Raw genomic sequence first — 22,363 nt, forward strand, 5'->3', positions numbered from 1 at the left:
TGAACAGCACATAATTATAGAATTGGTATGATATTATTACAAAAGTAAATTGTGCTCTGAACATAATTAGTATCATAAATAAGATTCAAAGACATTCATTTTATTAGAATCTGACCTAATTGTCATATAATTATATATACATTATTTATTCCCAATGAAATCATGTATTTCCTTTCAATGCTAATAATATTTCATTTCTGTACTATTTGATTAGAAAAATATAATTACCAAATTAACTAAATGACAATCTAAAACTATGTATGTGCCAATAGCAGCTTCTGTCTCAGAACAAATGGCTTTTGCAGAATGGTAGGATTTTGGGGGGTCAAAACTACAATGTGGAGAATGTGTTAACCTCCCCCTACAATATAATCCCAATCATGATTGCCTCTTCCCCACAGCTACTATTTGCAAAAGAAAAAACACAGAGAAGAGCAGCCTCAAGTTTAAAGCCATATTCTAGTTGGGGCCATTGGTCCATTTGATCCCATTGAGAACACAGGAGGCTGCCATATACTGAGTCAGACCCTTGGTCCATCTAGCTCAGTATTGTCTACACAGACTGGCAGCGACTTCTCCAAGGTTGCAGGCAGAAGTCTCTCTCAGCCCTATCTTGGAGATGCCAGGGAGGGAACTTAGAATCTTCTGCTCTTCTCAGTCTGGCTCCATCCCCTAAGGGGAATATCTTACAGTGCTCATACATATGGTCTCCCATTCAAATGCAACCAGGGTGGACTCTGCTTAGCAAAGGGGACAATTCATGCTTTCTACCACAAGACCAACTCTCCTCCCCTTCCAATCAGGAATATAATATACCATATTTACCCCAATCAAAGATGACACTGAATTTAAGATGATCCCCTTAAAAAGCAGAGGTTAAATACAGGTTATACCTGAATTTACTCAAAAGGAACAGGACTCTGAATTTAAGATGACCTACTGATTTCTAATATTAAAAAATTGGGGGGAAACCTAGTCTTGGATTCAGGTAAATACACTATAAAGGTATTTAGAATTAAAGTGGAGAGCACAAATATTCACAGTGGTTATTGAATTTTAACTTATGAAGAAACACTGAGTAACAAGCAAATAATTTTATTATGGGAATACATGATAAGCTATTTTGAGATAGGGTCAAATCTAGATTTAAATTTTCTATCATTTTCGCTTATGCATAGATCTAGATCACGTCCATAGATCTGCATGCTAGCTCCTCTGTCAGTAGCCATGAGTTAGTAACAGAAATCAAAAGTTGGTCCCAACAGCCTTCATTGGATGTTTGGAACTTACTAGACCACATTTCATTTCATTTCATTTATTTTTAAATTTCTATGCTGCCTCTCATTTAAAAACAACACCATGGTAGTTTACAAGAAGAACTAACAGCACTTAAAATCTATAAAAACAATCCATTAAAAACAGAAAATACATCACAATAGAACATACCAACCAAAAAATCCAGCATGAGCCACTAAGGGTCAAAATGTGGTAAAACAAAATTGTTTTTCTTGCCTTTGAAGAAAGACAAAGAGTGAACCTTCCCAGGGAGAGTATTCCAAACTGTGGGGTAAGCAACGAAGAAGACCCTGGCCCACATCTATGACAACTGTGCAGGGTTGATTTATATCTCTTCACAGAAGGACTCAGTTTTAATTATTTAAATCACTAGTCAGGAAGATTCTATGTAATCATCATTTTCTAATAAAAGTACGTTTTTGTTTAATATAGCCTTAATACATAGGTTTGATGTAGGTTTTCATGTAGGACTGATGTAGGTTTGATGTAGGACTCAGTTTTAGAAGGTAAGTACACACTATCTCTATATATAATTCTCGAAGGCGAGCCTATGGCTAATCCCATGCGTGGCAGCTCTTGCGAGAGTTTGTGAGCAGAAGCACAGTGTTGATTGGGCAGTGGAGATTCCATATGTAGATAGGGAGGAGGAGCCCTTGAGAGCAGAAACACCATGGTGATTGGGCAGTGGGGATTCTATATGCAGATAGATAGGCGCCTGTGATAGTTAAGGACAGTTGGAATGCAACTGTTATTGGTCAGAAGATGTTCTTGATTGTAGAGGAGAGGAATCTCTACATATAAAAGGATAGTGGGCAGGGGTCTGCGAAAAGAGGGGGTTGTGAGGGAGGAAATAGCCCCTTCAGGAGAAGGAGGTTGTTGTGTGAATTAGATGAGGAAACAAGATGAACAAGATCTGTTAATTCAGGAAGTGAGAGAGAAAGAGAGAACTAGAGAGAAAAAGAAGGGAGGGGAAGAAAGACAGAGGGGAAGAGCAAGTGGGGGAGAGGGAGAAAGAATGGAGGAAAAGAGAGAAAGAAGTAAAGGCGAACTACAGGCCTGACAAGAACGAGCGGCCATGGCGGCACCTATTGGCAGCAAGGAAGGGCCCAGTCAACCACTGCCACTGTTTGGGGCTACCAAGACCATTGGCGGAGGGAGGCAGGCCCAGTCCTGTCAGCGGCCTGAGGGGAACGAGCAGCCATGGTGGTGGCGGTAGCTTGGGTGAGGATGGAGAGGTTTCTGAGAATAGGGGGCTGCAGCTTGGCCAACAGGCGCCAGCAACACTGCAGCCGCAGCCAAGAGGGGTGAGGCGGATGGGAGTAAAGGGACGGAGGAGTGACCAAGAGATGTGAGGGGGATGGAAACAACCGGATGGAGGAGGAGGAGCAGGAGTGCAGCTCAGATGAGGGTGGAGAGACCTCTGAGGTGAGGGGGGCTGTGGCAGTGGGTGAGGGGAGCAATCAAGTACTAGCGTGCAGATGGTCTGCACGGGTTAAGCTATTTATTTATTTATTTATTTAACACATTTCTATACCACCCAAAGCTTATGTTTCTGGGTGGTTCACAAAAACACAGTCAAAACAAAACTTAAACATTAAAACAATTTAAAACTTAAAACAAGTTAAAAGTATTAACATTGTAAATCTAATTAAAAGCCTGGATGAACAAATGTGTCTTAATTGACGTTTTAAAAGTTGTCAGAGATGGGGAAGCTCTTATTTCAACAGGGAACACATTCCAAAGCCTTGGGGCAGCAATGGAGAAGGTCCGTCCATGAGTAGCCACCAGATGAGCCAGTGGCAACTGTAGACAAACCTCTCCAGATGATCTTAATGGGCAGTGGGAATCATAGTAAAGAAGACATTCTCTTAAATACCCAGGGCCCAAGCTGTTTAGGGCTTTCTAGGTACTGTACATACTTCTCATGGTGCTGCTGTTTCATTCAGCCAACTAGGCCTTGCATTTCCTTTTTTGCACTGTTTGCATTTCTCACACATACCTGTCTTACCCACAGGTACAGGAACTTCATGAAAACATTCCAAATGTGGTCTCTTTTACAGCCTTCTACCATGATAGGTGTTCCTTTCGACAATGAAGGATACGCTCCAGAAATGTTTCCTCAGGACTGCATCGATGTGTTCTGTTCACTTTTGTTTTCACTTTCTATTCCCCTCCCCTATCCCTAGCATTTAGATCCAGACTCCTCCTCCTCCTCGCTCAGATCGACTTCAGCCCTCCAAATCTTCTATTCGTTTATTGACCTTCTTTGTCTTTGCATTTTTGCAGGGTGGGGGGCAGCAAAGGCCTGACTCTGTGTGTGTGTGTGCGTGTGTGTGCGTGTGTGTGTTGCATGTACACCACCTGCAGGATTGATCAGGTCTGTTATCTCTCAGCCCTACATACTGCTGTTAAAATGTTCATAGAATATAATTAAAAGGTATGATTAATATTCATGATGGTATATTTGACCTAGATTTTTCAAAGAATTAAAAAAAAATTAAAATCCAATTTAAATTAAAAAAACAACTTATTTAAATTTTTAAAACCTGATTTTTACAAATTATTATTTTAAAAACACTATTCATTTTTATTATCAGCCCTGCAACCATGCCTCTCATGCAGGCCTGACTTGGATAGGGGATATGTCCAGGCAGGACAGGGGACTATGACCCGATCTGGACTGGGCCCCCATTGGTGTTGTTTTACAAAGAAGAAAAAATGCTCCAGTTGGTTCTCATTGCTTAGTAGCCAAACTATACAATGTCATTGCAAACAGAGCTATTTTACTGTGTAAATAACTTATGCACGGGTGTGTATGGGGGCTGATCCTGATGAAGACCGCAGGGAAGGATAGGTGGGCTGTAATCATTTGCCGCTGCCAGGGCTGTTGCTTAAAGATCTGGGCCCCTGGCCTGCAGCCCTCCCCACCGCTTGATAATTAAACTCTGTCATGCCCCCACTGAATAATTACATCTGACTCCTCCCCAAAGGGAAACTGGAGGAAACTGGAGCTGTCTGGGGGGCTAAAACATCTATTTTGTCGCCAGCACAGAAGCTTTTAAAGAGGAGGCAAGAAGTAATAGTTGGTTCTGGAGCAGATGCAGCAGAGGTTGACTGCCTGTCCCCCAGTTGAGAAGGAGGTGGCTGATGAGATTCAGGTTTCTGATTCGGGTTTCTGTACCTGAGCTCCATGGGCCACCTGCTAATGACACCCCTAGCCCCCTGCTGTGGCTAGTGAGTCAAAAGTTTGGGACTACATGTGAGTACTGAAAGATATTCCCCTTAGGGGATGGAGCCAGACTGAGAAGAGCAGAAGATTCCAAGTTCCCTCCTTGGCATCTCCAAGATAGGGCTGAGAGAGGTTCCTGCCTGCAACCTTGGAGAAGCTGCTGCCAGTGTGTGTAGACAATAGTGAGCTAGATAGACCAATGGTCTGACTCAGTTTATGGCAGCTTCATATGTTCCTAATTTTTGGCTGATGGCAGGGTTTGGTTTTAATGTTAGGTCTAAATATGGTAGATTTACAGTTTTGCTCTTGAAAACATAGTGAGGCGGTTCCCATGATCAGTGGGAACCACCGAAATGGGGTTAGCAGGGAGAGCGGGCTTAGCCGAACCGGCCGCCCAAATGACTGCCGGCTCCATTATGGAGCCGGCGGGGGCTGGGGCATTTCAGGGGCTGCGTGGCCCCCAGAAGCTCTAGCACACCCTGCGCGAGCGCGCAGGGCATGCTGGAGAGACCCCCAAGCCGGGATGCTACTCATGAGTTGCCGTGGCATAATCAGAAAGCCCAGGCAAGCGGTTAGGGGAGGGGTAGTTAAACGAGTGAACCACTTCCGTGAGACTGGGCTCGGCTGCAAGCCCAGTGGTTCTCACGGTCTGCCAAAATCGGGCTAGGCTCCCTTAGCCCAATTTTGGCAGACCATGAGAATAGCCTCATTGTGGACTTATTTCAAGGGTTTCCCTTCATATCCTGGCTAGAAGGTAACTATCTCTCTCATCCGGCGGTAACGCTAATACAGTGAAATAAAGCCAAAGATACTGAAGGTGTGTATTTGGCAGAGTTTTTGAAGCACATAGACACACATACTAGTGCCCAAGGCTGCAATTTCAGCTGATCTCTGCACCATTTCCCTAGACCTTAGCATCCTGAAGATCATAATTCAGCATGTTGCTTTCTTCATAATATTGCACGTACATGCAAATCTCTATAGACATAAATCAATTTAGAAAATGACACTTCTAATCAAGGAGAGTATAGCTTTTAGATGGCACAACTGCCCTGAGCCATTTTTGGAACAGTGGTATAGAAATCAAATTAATAATAATATTTTTTTTTTAAAGTTTCAAGAGCCTTTGTGTTCTCCTGCAGTGAGTGCTCCCTTTTTTTTTTGTGGGTCAGCCCTGTGGGCATATCAGGTGTCTGAGGACCAGAGTAGACAAGGTATGGGAGATCTATGATTGGATCTCCTGCTATCCCCTTAAAAAGACAGGGGTAAGAAATAAAATTTTAAAAAGAACGAGGGGAAAGGAGCTATAGGGAAATAGTACTGGGTTGGTGGCATGCTGCTGGAGGATGGGTTTTTAAAACCCTTTCCCCCTTATGCCATTTCCTAATCTGAATCAATTCCTCACTCCATCAATCTATTTGTTTTGCTGGGGTAAATGTATGGGTACCTGCATATTTCTCTCCGCTGAGCTAACAGCAGCTTGAGGAGGGGATTCAGTTAGATCAGGGGAATGCTGTGGAGATAATGGCTAAATCCACCCCACAACCCAGTGCCATTTCCTTAGTCTTCAAAGCAATAATACAGAGTCGCTAATTAGTAAAGAAAAAATAATAGGAAATTCTCATCACGAACTCCGTGCATCATGTCTGAGAAAACATTATGGGTGAGGGATTTGTAATGAATAATGGTGAGCTGAAAAATTGTCAAGCATCACCTTCTCCACTACTTCTCTGCTCAAAACTGAAGCCTCCAAAAGCTGTTTTTATTTAAAATAAAATAATAAAAATCACAGCATTATGTGCTGTGTTTACCTGAATTCAAGACTAGGTTGTTTAGAAGTTAGAAATCAGGGTGTCATCTTAAATTCAGAGTCATCTTCCTTTTGTGTATAACCTGTGTTTAACCTCTTTTTTTTTTTTTAAGGGACTCGTCTTAAATTCAGAGTCCTCTTGTATTCGGGTAAATGCGGTATAATGCCTGCCCTCAGGTGCCACACTGTGGTGATAGCCAAGCAATTCGCTTCAGGTCCGCTTCAGCGGGATCACCACTGTTGAATATACATAGAACTGGCAATGCGGTGAAGCTAAAAGATGGTTACATTCTAGCTGATATGCAAAACTTCATTTACTCCCAGTTGAGTTCCAGCATCAAATGTTCTTCTCAAGTGTCAAGCTGGCAGCCTTTCAGGTGGAAAATTAATTTCTTTTGTTTGTGTTTTCACACGGCAGAAGCCCGCTTCTCAGTTCGGACTATTTATCTGGAAGACACTTCTGAGATAAAAACAAGAATGTCACATTTATCTCATGGTTGCAGCAACACTCAGTTATTGCTACAGCCAGTTCCCTGGGCTCCTGTGTCTGAGAGTTAAAATCATTAAGTAGAGAGCAAAAGAGGAAGAACAGCTTTCCCTTTCCCTTTGGCACACTGATTGAAAGGAATCTACACAAACTGTATTATCAAATTTCCCTTTCTCTGCCTAAAATGAAAATATTATTTTCCCTGATACAATTCAACCACTTGAAGCTGCCCTGGGCACTTAACATAGACTAGCGCATTGATCCTTACTCTCAATTCCCTGATAATGGGTGACAGCCGATGGCCACTGTCCCTGTGGTTGCAACTTGAAGATGCTCCGTATGGTAATCATAGGTGAATGCTATGATAGTGGTCTGTCATCAATTCATGCCCTGCTTCCCAGCTGTTTTGGGAGAGGTCAATCTCCACTGTGTTTCTGGAGCTTAGAGAGCAATTCCTCTTCTGATTAAGCCAATGCCCAATCATCATTAGATGCCAGGTAAAGACCTTTCTGTTCACTCAGGCCTTTTAAATTTGATTTTTAGAACTGACTTCAAAAAGTTTTAAAATTGTTTTGTACTGTATTTTGTATTTTTAAAAATTTGTTGTGATTTCATGTGTGTTATGTGTTTTTACTTGATGTTTTAAGGGTGTGTTGTAGCTGCCCAGAGAACAATTTGTTATGGGGCGGCTAACAAAGTTATTATTATTTTATTTCTGGCTGCCTGATTTGCATTTATAGAATTGAATTACACACGTCACAAATGCCCTTCAGGCAGTGCCCCCTCTCCCCGGGATCTGGTTTCAGTTCTTCTGTGCATTCTGGTGACTGGAGGAGTAGCCTATTCACTTATGTTCCGGGGTCTATAGATCCTAGCAACAGCACTATGTCCCATGCCTCTGGAATATCTGTGTCCCTGATTATTATGGTGCTTGTTCCTCCTGCTGACTGCTAGTCAGATAAAACACCTTATAGACTCCTCTTGCCTGTACGCAGAAAATGCCAGCAGGAACGAAGGAACTCTAGCGCATCGTTCTTGATAGAGCATGTCACCAGAGGCATGCATCTCTCTATCTCTTATGAGATGTCTCTCCCTCTCTTTGCTCTAGAGGATCCTAGACTGGCAAGTTCAGGGTTCAGAATGTGGCTTATTCTGTTCTAACTAGAACACAGATTCTAACCACAAATGTATAGATAGGGTAAAATAAATTTGCATAAACATTATCAAGCCTAATTTACAATGTAGTCTCTCCCCACCCCCATAGGCTTTCAGTCAAGGCCAAGCTCCCTGGACCTCCATTGACAGATAAAATGTTCTCTCTCCACATACATGGTCCTTGGTTAGAGTTATCATATGACAGAATAATTCAAGCAGGGACCATGTGGTAGATACTGCATCAGTGCTTAGAAAGCAGCAGCTGAGGATGTCTCATGCAACTGAGAGGAGCCACGTGGTTTAGACATAAAGCCACTGAAATGGCTGGCCAGTTTTTCCTAAGGAAAATTTCCTTCCCAAACCCAAACATGTTAATGAGCTTGACACTGCTAACAAGCAACCATTCATTTAATTCAGTTATCTAAAAACCTTCAGTTTAAGATGAGAGTTAAGATTATTTACATTTTTACTTGTGCTCTAAAAAGTTAAGGTGCCCATCTTGACTTCCAAGCATTTAAGCTGTAAAGACTTTGTACAGTCTGGTATATTTATTTATCATATTTTTATACCACCTGATATGTGCATCTCTAGGCAGTGTACAATATTTAAAAGACAATGCACCAAAGTTGCCATCTCTCTGATTGGTTCTGTGACTACCTGTTCTAAGGCACAGTCATTTAGCATGTCTAGAAATTTAGCCTTTCTTTCACTACCTGAATGTGAATTTACCCAGTCTACGTGTGGGTAGTTGAAGTCATCTGTTATTATTGCCCTGTGTCTCTTTTATGCCTCTATTATTTGCTTCTGCAACTCCAGGTCACTTAGTATTTTGATACGGAGGGCAATAGCACCTCCCTAGTAACACATTTCTTTTCAGTCCTTGTATTGTCATCCATAATGATTCTGTGGAGGACTCTGATACACCTAGGTTTTCTAGCTTGTTGGAATCTACTTTAATTATTCAGTGTTCCTCCAGTTCTCCCCTCCCTGCCCCTTCTGTAGAGTTTAAAAAGTGTCCCACTGGCTCTCACCATTTCACCAAGTTTCTGCTATGCCCACTACATCTATGTTTTCATTAGCAACCAAGCACTCCAACTCACACATCTTTGCTCGGAGGCTTCTGGCATTGGTGTATAGTCACCTATATGCCAAGTCCCTCACCTGGTGTTGGCGTGCGATACCTCCCTTACCATCATGACCAGCTGTCATGTGTTTCCTTCTGCTCAACTCCTGGCTCTACTCTGTCCTCTTCTGGTTTATCCAAAACGTGTGCACTCTCACACCTTAGGGGATTTTGCTGGCTGAACCACTCAGTTCCTGTCAGCAATCCCCCAGGCATCATTTTTAAAAGCTGCTCTGTGACTTTTTTTTTTTAAGTGCCAGCAGTCTGGTTCCATCTTGGTTCAAGTGGAGCCCATCCCTTTTGTACAGACATCTCTTGCCCCAAAATGTATCCCAGTGCCTAACAAACCTAAATCCCTCCTTCCGGCACCACCATCTCATCCACGCATTAAGATCCCTGAGCTCCACCTTTCTCGCTGGTCCTGTGCATGGAACAGGTAGCACTTCAGAGAATGCTACCCTGGGGGTCCTGGACTTCAATATGCTACCTAGCAGCCTTAATTGGGCTTCCAAGACCTCCCGACTACATTTCCCAACATAGTTGGTGCCAACATGCACCACGACAGCTGACTAACAGCCTACTTAGACAAAGCATAATGTCCACAAATTTCACACCAGGCAGGCAAGTCACCATGCAGTCTACACGCAGGTCACAGATCCATCTCTCTATGTCCATAATGATCGAATCACCCACACTAGGAGGCCCACCCCACCCCCTGGAGGATTATCCTCTGTGCAAGAGGATATCGGTGCATAACCCAAGGAAGGGGTCCCTGCTAAAGGAGTGTTTCCCTCTTCCTCAGACCAATGCCCTCCTTCCCTAAGACCCTTATTCTCCATGACAGCAGAAGCACTGTGAGCCTGGGATCAGGATTCCTTTATCTCATCCCTGAGGGTCTCCTCCACACACCTCTCCCTCCCTGAGCCTCTCCAGGTCAGCCACTTTGGCTTTGAGGGAACAAACTTGTTCCCTGATAACCAGGAACTCTTTACACCAGGTGCATACCCAGGACTTTTGCCCCCTCAGACAGATAGTCATACATGCAACACCCTGTGCAATACACTGGGAAGCACCCCCTCCCCTGCTGGCATTCTGCCTTTATAACTGGTTTGATTGGCTACTTAGACATATATAGGGCTTATTCACTTGAAGCTATGTATTGGGTGCAGTTGTCAGATCATTAAAGGTTTTAAGTTTTGTTCTCCAAGAAAGTTACAAAAGTCGTGTAGTACTCACTTTATCCTCATGCTGTATGTCTTCTCTATGATGAAGGGGGACAGCTTTTGTGCTTCCCCACAGGGTTCACTGCCAATCTGCTGCTAAACTCCTGCAAAATGTCTTCAATATCTTTTTGGAAACTCCTGTTCGCAAAGTTCATGGGTGCAGAGCTCCTCTGGTCTGAGTCTTGTCTTCAAGATCACAAGTGAGTCACTCACCTGGAATTAATCCCCCACCCAGGCTAACTCCTCTTGCTCTGTCAAAAAAACCCAAACTAAAACAACAACAACAACACTTCCAGCCAGCCAGAAATCAAACCCTAGGAAGTTACTAGCCATAACAAACTTAGCTTGTCCTTTCCTCTTGTTTTCTTGCTGATTGATTGATTGATTTCCTTGCTGTGTTTCCTTGCCTGATAACTTCTTTTGGAGATAAATACAAGCTTGCTGTCTCATCTTGTCTTCAAGATATAGTGGCAATCTGCTGGCAACTGTGAAAAGATGCCATCTCACCGCTTTATCTTGCAACAATTATACTTTTCAGACAGAGTCCCTTGTAGACTGTGGGGCTATGCACATGACTGGAAGGTGAGGAAGGCAGGTGGGAGGAAGCATGCAGCGCGGATGTCCAGAGGTTGCATCCCAGCCACCACGTATCCCACAATGCACATTGGGGGATACCCCCATGGAACAGACACTCTAGGCGCTCATCTCTGTGTCCGCTTGGGCTGCAAGCAGCCCGCGCAGTCACACGACCTCAGAACTGCGGTAAAAGCCTGGGTTAAAAAGTTGGGTCAAGTGGGCGGGCAGCACTGGGATCTGCATGGATCCCAGCACTGCATACAAGGAGCCTAAGAGAGGCTCGTGACAACAGCCTTTGTGTTCTAGATACTTTCTGAGAGCAAAGGAAATTGATCTTTCATTTGCATGTTTTTAGATATAAATATTTAATAAGAATCCAACTTATATTTCCAGAACATTCCTTTATTAAGCTTATATTATTCCTCTGGTTCTTCTTAGATAAATAGTCTTTGTTTCAAAATAAAGAGCATCTTGTTCTTTGACTTTCTATTACGTATGAAGTTTTTTTAGTACCCATCTCCATTTGTGCTGGATGAAAGAGAAGCTACTAAATCTGAAAATGTAACCTACATTTTCTCTCATACCTTCTGAAATTTTACATTCTTATTTTCGGTGACTACTTCTTCCTGTGAACAAATGAAAGAACAACTGATGTGAATCATCATGACATGATGCGGCTCTCTGAGGCCTTGAGCACTTTCACTGGTCTTGGTTTTGTAGGCTAGCCATGACCTTCCAATCCAATTGTCATCTTATTTTCTTTACAGCAATGATCTTGGCTGCTGCTCTGACACATGTACCCCAGGCTATTACTTTGAGGCTACCATAAGCATTGCTAATTACAATCATGATAATAAATGACTTTGGGCGCAATCCACCTAAAGCTAAGCATTTTTAAAATCCCATTGATTTCAGTTTATAACATGAGCACATACATAACTCTTTCCTTTGTAAATCAGTGGGGCTTTAAATTGAGCTTTGACTTGGTTATGCTGTTTCCCCACAAAATTAAAAGCAAGAAAGCAGCTTACCAAATCTACCTGAGGTTTAGTGAAGGAAGGCAGGATAGCTAAATAAATGTTAGAGTTATCTAGCCAGAGTGGAGCTATATTTTGTAAAGGATTGCACAATGAGATCACATATTTTGTGCAAGAGGTGTGAGCTGAGCTAGGCTGACTAAAAGCTATGGCTGCCATGGCTTCAAGCAGTTCTGAAAGATGGCCTTTTGATTCAAATTGACCAGGGCTGCAAAAGAAAAGAAAATGGAGTGAAGAGTCGATTTTTAGGCTGAGTGTGGTGTGTTGCTTATCATTAATATGTCTGCAGCCTTTTTGCATTTTATACACTTTATCCAGTGGTAGTGGAAATTATCTCACTGGCATGTGATGGAAAGGTAATATAATGAATACCTTTCACAGAAATGAATCATTGTCCTGGAAGGCAGGAACCTCTTTGTCTTTTTTCCCGTGTAATTCATTGTTATTAACTTGAACTGGAATCACTGGAAGAAAATAGTCTGAAGGTTGAATCTTAAGTTTAAAAAAAATTATAATGGCCCAATTCATCTGGACACAATCCAGCTGAAGTATGTTTAAGTCCCATGAACTTCAACAGGAAATCTGTGGCTGCTTGTGCAGAGGCTGGAAGTGGTCATAGTTCTGATCTCTTCCACTGAAATTAATGGGGGTGGGGAACTGACATGTGTGATGTCTGAATGGCACATTAGAACAAAGAATCAGAGGATGAATCTAGAAATTCTGGTTTTCTTTAATAGAGAAATAGTAAATGTAAAGTGTGCCATCTAGTTGATTTCAACCCCAGGTGCCCACAGAGCCCTGTGGTTTTCTTTTGGTAGAATACAGGAGGGGTTTACCATTTCCTCCCCCACCACGCAGTATGAGATGATGCCTTTCAGCATCTTCCTATATCGCTGCTGCCTGATATAGTACCAGCAGGGATTCGAACTGGCAACCTTCTGCTTGTTAGTCAAGCATCTCCCCACTGTGCCACTTAATAGTAGTTCTACTCAATTATTCTGCTTAGTTATTCAAACTGTGCCCTATTTTGTGGGCTCAGGGAGGTTTATAGCAATTTCATGCATATTGATCTCTGTTCCCAAAAGACTTGCAATCTAATTATCAGGTTTGGGTGACTTGAAGAAACAAAGGATGGCAAACTCAATAATAGTTCCTTTCCTGTCCCTAGCATTTCCTTGCCCCAATTATTCCCTTTCTCCTAAAACACAGAAACTTTGTTCTAGTTCTGTTCATCTTTTCCTCAGCTCTAATTTTCACAAAGAAAAAGACAGTGAAAAGGAAAACAAACCCAGGCTTCACATCAGGGGTCGACCAAATTAGGGACTGGCTGGGGACTCGGGACCACCAAAAGGCCCATGGCTGATCCTTGAGATGCTGGCAAGTGCCAGCAGTGGAACTTCCTTGGCTGAGAAAGGTGTTCTGTTACTACACTCTTCTGCCCTCTGCATCCATGAATTGGCTTCGTTCAGAGGTTCCTTTGTCATTGCAGCGTTCTTTAGATGAATTCACAGATGGAGAGGGCAGAAATAAATGCCTACAGAGTGAGTTGCTCAGCTAAGTGCCTTGCTCTGTCATTTTCGATTCCAGAAATCCATGAATAGGCTTTGTCCAGGGGTCTCTGAATATAGGATCATAAGAAGAGCCCTGCTGAATTAGACCGAAGGACTGTGAAGTACAGTTTCCCACACTGACTTCGGAGAAGCTGGAGGTGAAACCATACCTCTCACCAGCTGTTGTTTTGCTGCACCTGATAATTGGGCAGGCTGCATCTGAACCTGGAGGTAGCGAGCCAACTTCACGGCGGGTGACCATGGATAGACTTATTCTCCATGAACATGTCTAATCTGCTTTTAAAGCACCAAAGCTAGTGGCCATCACCACATTATGTAGTAGCATAGATGAGAAGGGCTGCTAGATGCCCCCCCCCCCCACAGTTTGGCTTTAATTGGTTGGTATGGTGGTGTTGACAGTAGTCTGGAGTGCTCCTCAGCAGCAATCTTTTCAACAACAATGCCATGCATCTGTTGCATCACAGTATGACTGACGCAGAAGCATTGAATTGTTTTAAAAGGTGGCTCCAACTGCAGCCATTGCAAAATTCCCGTCTTCCAAGTTAAGTCCCCAGAAGGGTTTGTGCGGACGCTTACTGTGGTGGGGCAGGAGCAGACTGGCGTGCTTTGTGGCGACTTGTGCTGGTGACCGCCATCTTTTTTTCCATTTTTACCAACAGTGTGGTAAGTGCTGTATCACATTTACTATGATGTGAGAGGTGCATTGCATTTTTGTTTAATAACTGCCCTGAGGTGTCCATTTTTGGCGGTACACAAATGTGAGAAATACATAAAAGGATGTAATAAATAAAAGGATGGTGATAGGCAGGCAATTCACCAGAAGGCACTCTCGACCACTTCTGCCCTGCTGCTCAGGTAGGCCCCCACTTGTAGGTGCATCAATGCACTTGACTGAGTGCCCCAAGGAACCTGGAGCGTGTATGCACACACACACCCCACCCTCTGTTCTCACACTTTTAAAGAAAGGTATATCTATTCTTTAAATAGCGTTCTGTGCAAAAGAGGGCCCCAGTTCTTGTTGATGAAGCAGTAGTAGGTGGCATGTAGTAACTAAAAATTATAACAAAATAGGGATGTGCACGGAACCGCGGAGCTGCGGTCTGGCACTGGTGTGCGGGGCTCTTTAAGGGCGGGGGAGGTTGTACTTACCCCCCTGCACCGCGTTTCCCCCACTGGCGCGTTCATTTGGTAAAGCTTTTGGGGCAGCAGGATACCTCCCTGCCGCCCCTTCCCCCAGTCGTTGGCAAAAGGCTTCTAAAAGCCTTTTGCGCGTACACGTCATGTCTCTGCGACACGTGCGTGCACGTGACACGGAGACGTGACGTGCACGTGCAATGTGCGCATGCGCAAAAGGCTTTTAGAAGCCTTTTGCCGATGACTGGGGGAAGGGGCAGCAGGGAGGTGTCCTGCCACCCCAAAAGCTTTACCAAACAAATGCTCTGGCGGGGGAAACGTGGCGGGGGGGGTAAGTACACCCTCCCCCGCCCTTAAAGAGCCCCGCAAACTAGTGCCAGACCGCCCCACTGCCCTCATGTCCGGACCGGTTCGGAGGCCTTCAGAATGGCCTCCTGACCGGTCCGGGCTCATCCCTATAACAAAACACATCAGGGATGTGAAATTACAGTACTTAAAACACCCTGGGATAAAGGCTGGAAATGTATATCGTGAAATTGAATGCTGCCATCTTTAGGTGGTCTTTGGTATAGCACATATTAAGTAAAAGTAAAATTACATGAATTGGCATTCGTCATGATTGATGATATTAGTCATGATATCATGTCAACATGATAGTTTATCAAATTGCTCCACATGATTGTGTGCATTGAGGCACACTACCATGTGGAAAAAGGCTAATGTAAGACATCTAAAGAATTATCAGTCATCTTGGTGATTTCAGCTGCTGTTAAGAATGCAACAGAAATGGACTGCTTCTTGCATGTATAGATCGATTCACACTAGCTTTTCTGCATACATTTGTGTACCCATGTTTCTGTAAGCAACTATGTGGAGGAATCTGAGAGGCTAAACTGGCTTTTTTGAAGAGCGGAAGTTTAACCAGTCCCAGTCTGCTCTCTGTATGTGAAATATGATACTCCAGCAGTTTCACTGTGCATAAACTAGGATGCTGGAACAATTTTTGTTGATGTTGTCACTGACTGTTGAAAACATTAGGGGGAAATAGGCCAATGATGGCATTCCTTAACAGAAAGAATGGCTTCCCATTGTAAACGTCTTATCCAGAAGCTAGTTAAATATGTAATTTCTTTTTTAAGCCTGCTGAATAAAAACATACAATGAATGTACAGATTTTATTTTCTGTAACTCAGTGACAAAACACATACTTTGTATGCAGAATGTCCTGTTTTGACATTCTTGACTATCTCTGGAAAAGGAAAATTAGGTATAGAAAAGCTATATCTTTCAATCTTATGTGCCTATGAGCAAGAATTGGGTTATAGTGTGTAATCCAGAGGATACTAGGCAATTACTAGTAACACATAATAATCAATGTTCTACTCAGTCAAGGAAACAGTTAAGGAAACATATATATTTATTTTCCTCCCCCATTTTTATTAGTACCAAAGATAATGAAAAAATATTTACCTACTCAGCATAGGAAGATAGGAAAATAGAACTAGCCTCCATTGTTTTTATACAGGAGACACATATTAGGCAAAAAAATGAACAATATTTTAAAAATTTTAAATTGGACAATGTATCTGTAATTTGTGCAAGGTAACAGAAAAAAGAGGTAGCAATACTTTTAAAGAATCTTTTACCTTTGAGGTTTCCTGGTTGGGTTATTGCTTTGGAAGGTTCTTGATAGGTTCTTTCACTGTATGCTCTAAATAAGAATTAGACTTTGTTTTGCAGACTAATTCAAAATATTCTGGAAGAGAATGTAGATAATGCAGTTTTGATAGGAGGGGATTTCATTGGGGTGATTTCTCCAAGAATTGACAGGCATAGTGCAACTAAATCAACACATGGACAAATTATAAATATTTTTCTTAATTTTCTTCACGTTAACAGTACTTTAGATACTTGGAGAACCTTCCTCCTGTGTGTGTGTGCGGGGGGGGGGGAAGACTACACCTTTTTTTCTAGACTATATTACTCCTAGTCATAGATTGATATATTTTTCACTGCACTTTGTGTAAAACAAGACATTTCAGAGCAGATATTTGCCCTCAAATTTATGCTGATCACGCTCTAATTTGTATTGAGCATGGACTTGGCTTTGGCAGTAATCAAACTAAGTCTTGGCATTTTAGATAACTTATTACTCCTAGATGAGGAGCTTTCAAATAATATTTCAACACCTTTGCAAGAGTATTTCCATATAAATGATACTGAAGCTATAAGTCCGATTAGCTTATGGGAAGCTCCCAAAGTGTAATTAGAGAATGATTTGTTCAAAAAGCATATTTAAAGAAACAGGGAGATAAGAAAATACAAGAATTGATGCAGCAGGTAAGAGTAGGTTTAACTGAGCATTACAAAACTTGTTCAAAAACAGTATATTTAAGGCTTGAGGCAATCTGGTAGAAGTTGGATTTGTTTAATACAGGCAACATAGAAAAGTCATTGTGTTATACTAGATAAAGAATGTTTGAATTTAGTAATAAATCTGTAAACTACTGGCCTATTGATGCATACTTCAGAAGCACTACTTATATAAGAAACATGTTGCTTGACCATCATCGACAGTTTTCTGAACTAAGTAGTGCTTCCATAGTGTGCGAAAACTGCTTTAGGTATTTGTGCTCTTGTGCAAAAGTGCAAGACCACTGGCACTTCATTAGGAGACCACAGAATGTGGGTGGATCAGTACTGCCTGTGTCAATCTGTGGAGCATGTGGACCACCATTCATAAAGCTCAGTCCTATAGGAACTCATTAGCTGTACTGTTTTGGATGCTGAAAAAGCCTTTGATCATATAGAATAGATGTATCTGACAATGGTATTGGATTCATTTGGATTTGGAGTTAAATTTGCAGATTAAATGATGTAAAAATCCCTTCAAGCCAAAATAGTTGCTAATGCCACAGAGTCCAGTTTGTTTGAGATAAACAGAGGAACCCTTTCAGGCTGTCCTCTCTCAACACTGTTGTTTGCACTTGCTATTGAACCCCTGACAATTCTGATAAGAGACAAGTGTATGGGAGTTTACTTTAAGTTGAGTCTCTGTATCTTTAACTGATCCATTAAAGCATGTCCCACCTGTTGTAAACACCTCTAAGAATTTTGCAGCTGTCCCTGGATATAAAATTAAAATTCTGAATGGATATCATTTGCCTATAATTTTAAGAAACTCCATATTTTAAATTCCCTTGGAGAGTGACTCCAGTTAAGTATCTTGGAATTTGACTATTACCTAATTCAACTAATATAACTCAATACCTTTAGTTTAGAAATTTAAAAGAAGGTGTTAACTAGTTATGGAAACAACTTTCCTGGTTTGGCAAGATAGGTAAAAGGTAAAGTGTGCCATGGAGTCAGTGTCAACTCCTGGCGACCACAGAGCCCTGTGATTTTCTTTGGGTAGAATACAGGAGGGGTTTACCATTGCCTCCTCCTGCGCAGTATGAGATGATGCCTTTCAGCATCTGCTGCCTGATATAGGCATTTCCCATAGTCTGGGAAACATGCCAGTGGGGATTCAAACTGGCAATCTCATATTTGCAAGTTAAGTCATTTCCTCACTATGCCATTAGGTGGCTAGATAGCAACAGTTAAAATGAATGTTCTTTCTAAGATTTTATTTACCCTGATTAATATTCCGTTGAAGACTTCATTCTTTAATATAGTATTGCAACAATGGCAGCAGCTAATTTCAAATTTTATTTGGTAACAAAAACTCCCAGAATTACAATACAGTCATTTAAATTGACTGATAAAGGAGGCTTGGCACTTCCTTCAAGAAGTTATTAGGTAGCAACGTTCTCAGTTTTTATTTTGGAATATGTGAGAAAAGGCTTTATTATGAGAATCAAATATAGAGGCACTGTCAGACTCCCAGGGCACAAGGTGGACTCCTAGCCCCTCTTGAACACCAGAATGACTGGAGCACCCCAAAAGGTCAGCCTCAGGAGCAGCCAGGGGTTAACTTGTCATCTGAGTCCTTCTCCTGGCTTGCTGCATTCATCCAGTTCCCTCTCCTGGAAAACTCCTGGCTCCCATACTCAGAAGCAGCTCCTCCTCATCAGCTGCCTTGTCTTAAATACCCCAGTGCAGAGCTGACAGGGCTTAAAGCCTACTTCTAGCCCTGCCCCCTTCCTGACCTTTCTGCCACTCCCAACCTCGCTGCCTTGCCCTCTCAACCCTACTGGGATCCAACCAGCCTGGGAAATTCTCATCCCCACTGCCCCCTAAAGGGAACAAAAGCCTCAGAGGAGGGAAGTCACACCCTTCTCCAGCCTCCACAGGGCCGCCCAAGCAACCAGGTAACATGGCATCCCGACAGGTTCCATTGAAATATATGTTCTGATTCTATGATAGAAGTGAATTCTTGACAGTTAAGACAAATCCTTGCACAAATGTTCATTAGTCAAACTGGCTAAAGTTGAAAGGAAAACCCAACCCAGAGATATCTCCTTTAACAGCATCCTTTTTAAAACAAAAAATCCAAAAAAAGGAATTACTGGGAGATATCCATATTTGGATAAAGTATTAACTCTGTACTCTTAAAGACCTAGCTCCAGGAGAGGAAATGAAATCAAATACTCACATTAAGCAGCTGAAGGGAAAAAATAATCTTGCTTGGTTTCAATATTTACAAATTAGAAATATAATACAGAAGCTCAGTAGATTTTATGGTGTTCCTCAGGAGCTTACGGAGCTTAAATCTACAGTTCTTCACTCACATAAAAAAGTGGGGGTTAAGTCTTATATACAGTACAAATTGAATAACACAGCTCAATACAATATCAAATCAAGTAGAAAGCAGACATAAATTGTATTCTACTGAAGACAGCATGGGCTTGGTTGTGGGAAATTACTAATCTTCTATTAAGTGTGAGTTTAAAGGAGAGTTATTTTAAGATATTAGTGCAGTGGTACCTAATCCCCCAGAAGATTTCAGTTAGTTATATTTATCCAGCATGCATTTCTCAGAGCTGGAGAAGATGTGAAAGCGCATGTGCTGACTTAATTCATGTGTTTTGGTATTGTCCAATAGTATCTGGATTTTGGCTGTTTAGGTTGTTACTAGCATTAGTGACAACAGTTACCCTTTGATTCAATGGCCATTTTATGTTGTAATGTAAAATCATCTGTATCTCTTGAAGATAGGGAAATGGTTCTATAGCTTTTCATTGTGGTTAGACTGATAGTCAGTAAGAATGGGAAAACCCCTGCTTAACCTACTTGGCAAGATTGGATTATTGAAGTCTGGGACATTGACTGACAAGTAGTGTAGTCTTACACCAGCATGCCTCCGATCCACAGTACTGCTCTTGATATCTAAGGAAGAACTGGCAGTTTTGCACAAGAGTGCAAGTGCACATGCAATTAAAGCCCTTCAGGAGCACAATTTCCCTTGTTTCCAAATGAGATTGTGTTCCCAAAGTGCAGGTGTGCAACTTTTAAGGATTGGTGCTCTTGCGCAAGACCACCAGCACTTCTTTATATGCATGCAGCAGCATGGGCCAATTGGAAATGCCCATTTCCCACATGCTGCGCAACATGCTGTCCATTGTTGTTTGTATCCAGTTAACTAATTATATTAGGTGGTGGGGAGGCATTTGGATATAAAACAGATTTGTTCACAGTTGGCGCTTATTTACTGCATACTGGAATAATTAAGTATCAGATTATAGTCACCCTGTTCAAGTGTTGGACATGATATATGCTGTTCCTTGTCAGACTTTTGAAGTATATATTTCAAGATTAGATTAAGGAAACATAACTGGATATTGGATTTGTATTTCCCGTGACCTTTTTATGGGTGTTTGTAAAAACTGTTCCTAATATATTTCTAAATAATTATTGTTAATATATTTTTGACTAGTGGTGTTCATACATTTTATAAAATTCTCACTGCAAGAGATAATTAAAAAGCATTTTATTATAAATGTGATTGGCAATTCACAGAATAGTTGCAAACTATGTCCAACACTCAGACTAGCAGCAGTGGAAGTTCCAGACTACCGCTGTACTGTTGCTTGAGCAGGGGAAGGGGTGATTTCCGATTACCTCCCCTTGCCTCTGAAGCCCACTGTGCATCACCAGAATATGTCCCTGAGAGTCATGTGATGCACAGTCAGTTTTAGAGGGAAGGAGAGATATTTGAACATTACGCTTTCCCCACTTGCACAGTAGTGCAGCCTTCATCTGAAACTCAGCAGTGCTGGTCTGGATGGTGGCCACTAAGACTGTTCACATGAGCAGCTCTACCCAGGCTGGCACAGTCCTACCTGGGTAGGCCTGCTCATGTGAAGGGCCGGGATCAACGGCTATCCTGGCGCTGCCCTGTCGGGTAGCCTGGGTTTTCCCCTGAGTTTTTACACAAGTAAACGTGTGCAAGCATGCCCTTCTCTCTGGGTTCCCAGTCATGTGCCTAGAGTGTTCGGCTTGCAAGGAAATCCCACAATGCACCGTACTCCCCCCTCCCAATGCACTGCGCTCCCAACCTTATACAACCACGTGCCAGCAAGGCAGTTTTCTGGAGGATAGAAAATTACTCAAATACTATTATTTGAGTAATTTTCTATCTTCCAGAAAGCTGCCTTGCTGACATGTGGTTGTATTAGAGTGGGATGCTTGCTTACCACCCCTCTTCCATGTTTTTGCACTCATTTTATTGTATTTCCCTCTTCCAATAAAATCCTGTGCTGATTGTGATAAATAATTGATACAGGAGATAGAGTTTAAGGCAAGTCTGCACTACTACAAATCTAAACAGATTTAAAGAGGAGAGGACAGCTGGTCTTGTGGTAGCAAGCATGACTTGTCTCCTTAGCTAAGCAGGGTCTGCCCTGGTTGCATATGAATGGGAGACTAGAAGTGTGAGCACTGTACGATATTCCCCTTAGGGGATAGAGACACTCTGGGAAGAGCAGAAAGTTCCAAGTTCCCTCCCTGGTAGGGCTGAGAGAGATTCCTGCCTGCAACCTTGGAGAAGCCGCTGCCAGTCTGTGAAGACAATACTGAGCTAGATAGACCAATGGTCTAACTCAGTATATGGCAGCTTCCTATGTTTCTAAAAATAATTCGCTCTCCCAAGGGGTCTTGAGATCTGTAGTTCTTTGAGAGGTTGGATATGGATCTCTTAAGAAAGAAGTTGTCAAATGTCTTTGGGGAAGGCTACAAACATTGAAGTGATAGAAAACCAACTGTCAAAATTGTAGACATTACCTTGTAAGAAGATTGATCCAAACTTGGTGTAACCTCTTTTATCTCTGGACCAGTGTACAGTATTAGAATTTGAGGTGGTTGGAGCTGATGTGTGATTTGGTATATCCCAGAACATGTGTGTTTTGTTTATCACATAATTTCTTTACATTTTAACATTGAGGTAATATAGATACTTGCAAACAATAGTGCAGCTTGCCTGATTAATTCTCTTTGTCTTTTATAGATAATTCTTGTAAGTTCTTCCCATAATGACCGGGACCAGAATCTTTTTATTAGCATAGATGAAGGAGCTACTTTTCAAAAGCAATCTATTAATTTCTTTGTGGAAACCCTGATTTTTCACCCAAAGCAGGAGGATAAGGTGCTTGCCTACACCAAGGATGGACAGGTAAAAATCTAAGAGGTCTTGATATCTGAAATGCTATGTTAAATATGTCCAAATCCAAAACATGTTAGTGGAGTATTGTTAAGCATCTATGATATGATTTGCTATTATTT

General features: G+C 42.1%; 1 protein-coding gene across 6 annotated transcripts in view; it reads left to right on the plus strand.

Moving 5' to 3' along the window:
* Positions 1 to 22,363, plus strand: part of SORCS2 (sortilin related VPS10 domain containing receptor 2) — a 248,591-nt gene that overhangs the window by 114,692 nt on the left and 111,536 nt on the right. For all 6 annotated transcript variants that reach the window (XR_008305630.1, XR_008305629.1, XM_053243173.1 and 3 more), the window contains exon 4: positions 22,089 to 22,253. Coding sequence is in view for 4 of the 6 variants with exons in the window: in XM_053243173.1 (XP_053099148.1) it covers positions 22,089 to 22,253 (165 nt within the window). In the remaining 2 variants the exon portion in view is untranslated. The remainder of the gene's footprint in view (positions 1 to 22,088; positions 22,254 to 22,363) is intronic.

Source organism: Hemicordylus capensis, chromosome 4 (genome assembly GCF_027244095.1).
Source record: "Hemicordylus capensis ecotype Gifberg chromosome 4, rHemCap1.1.pri, whole genome shotgun sequence".
NCBI lineage: Eukaryota > Metazoa > Chordata > Lepidosauria > Squamata > Cordylidae > Hemicordylus > Hemicordylus capensis.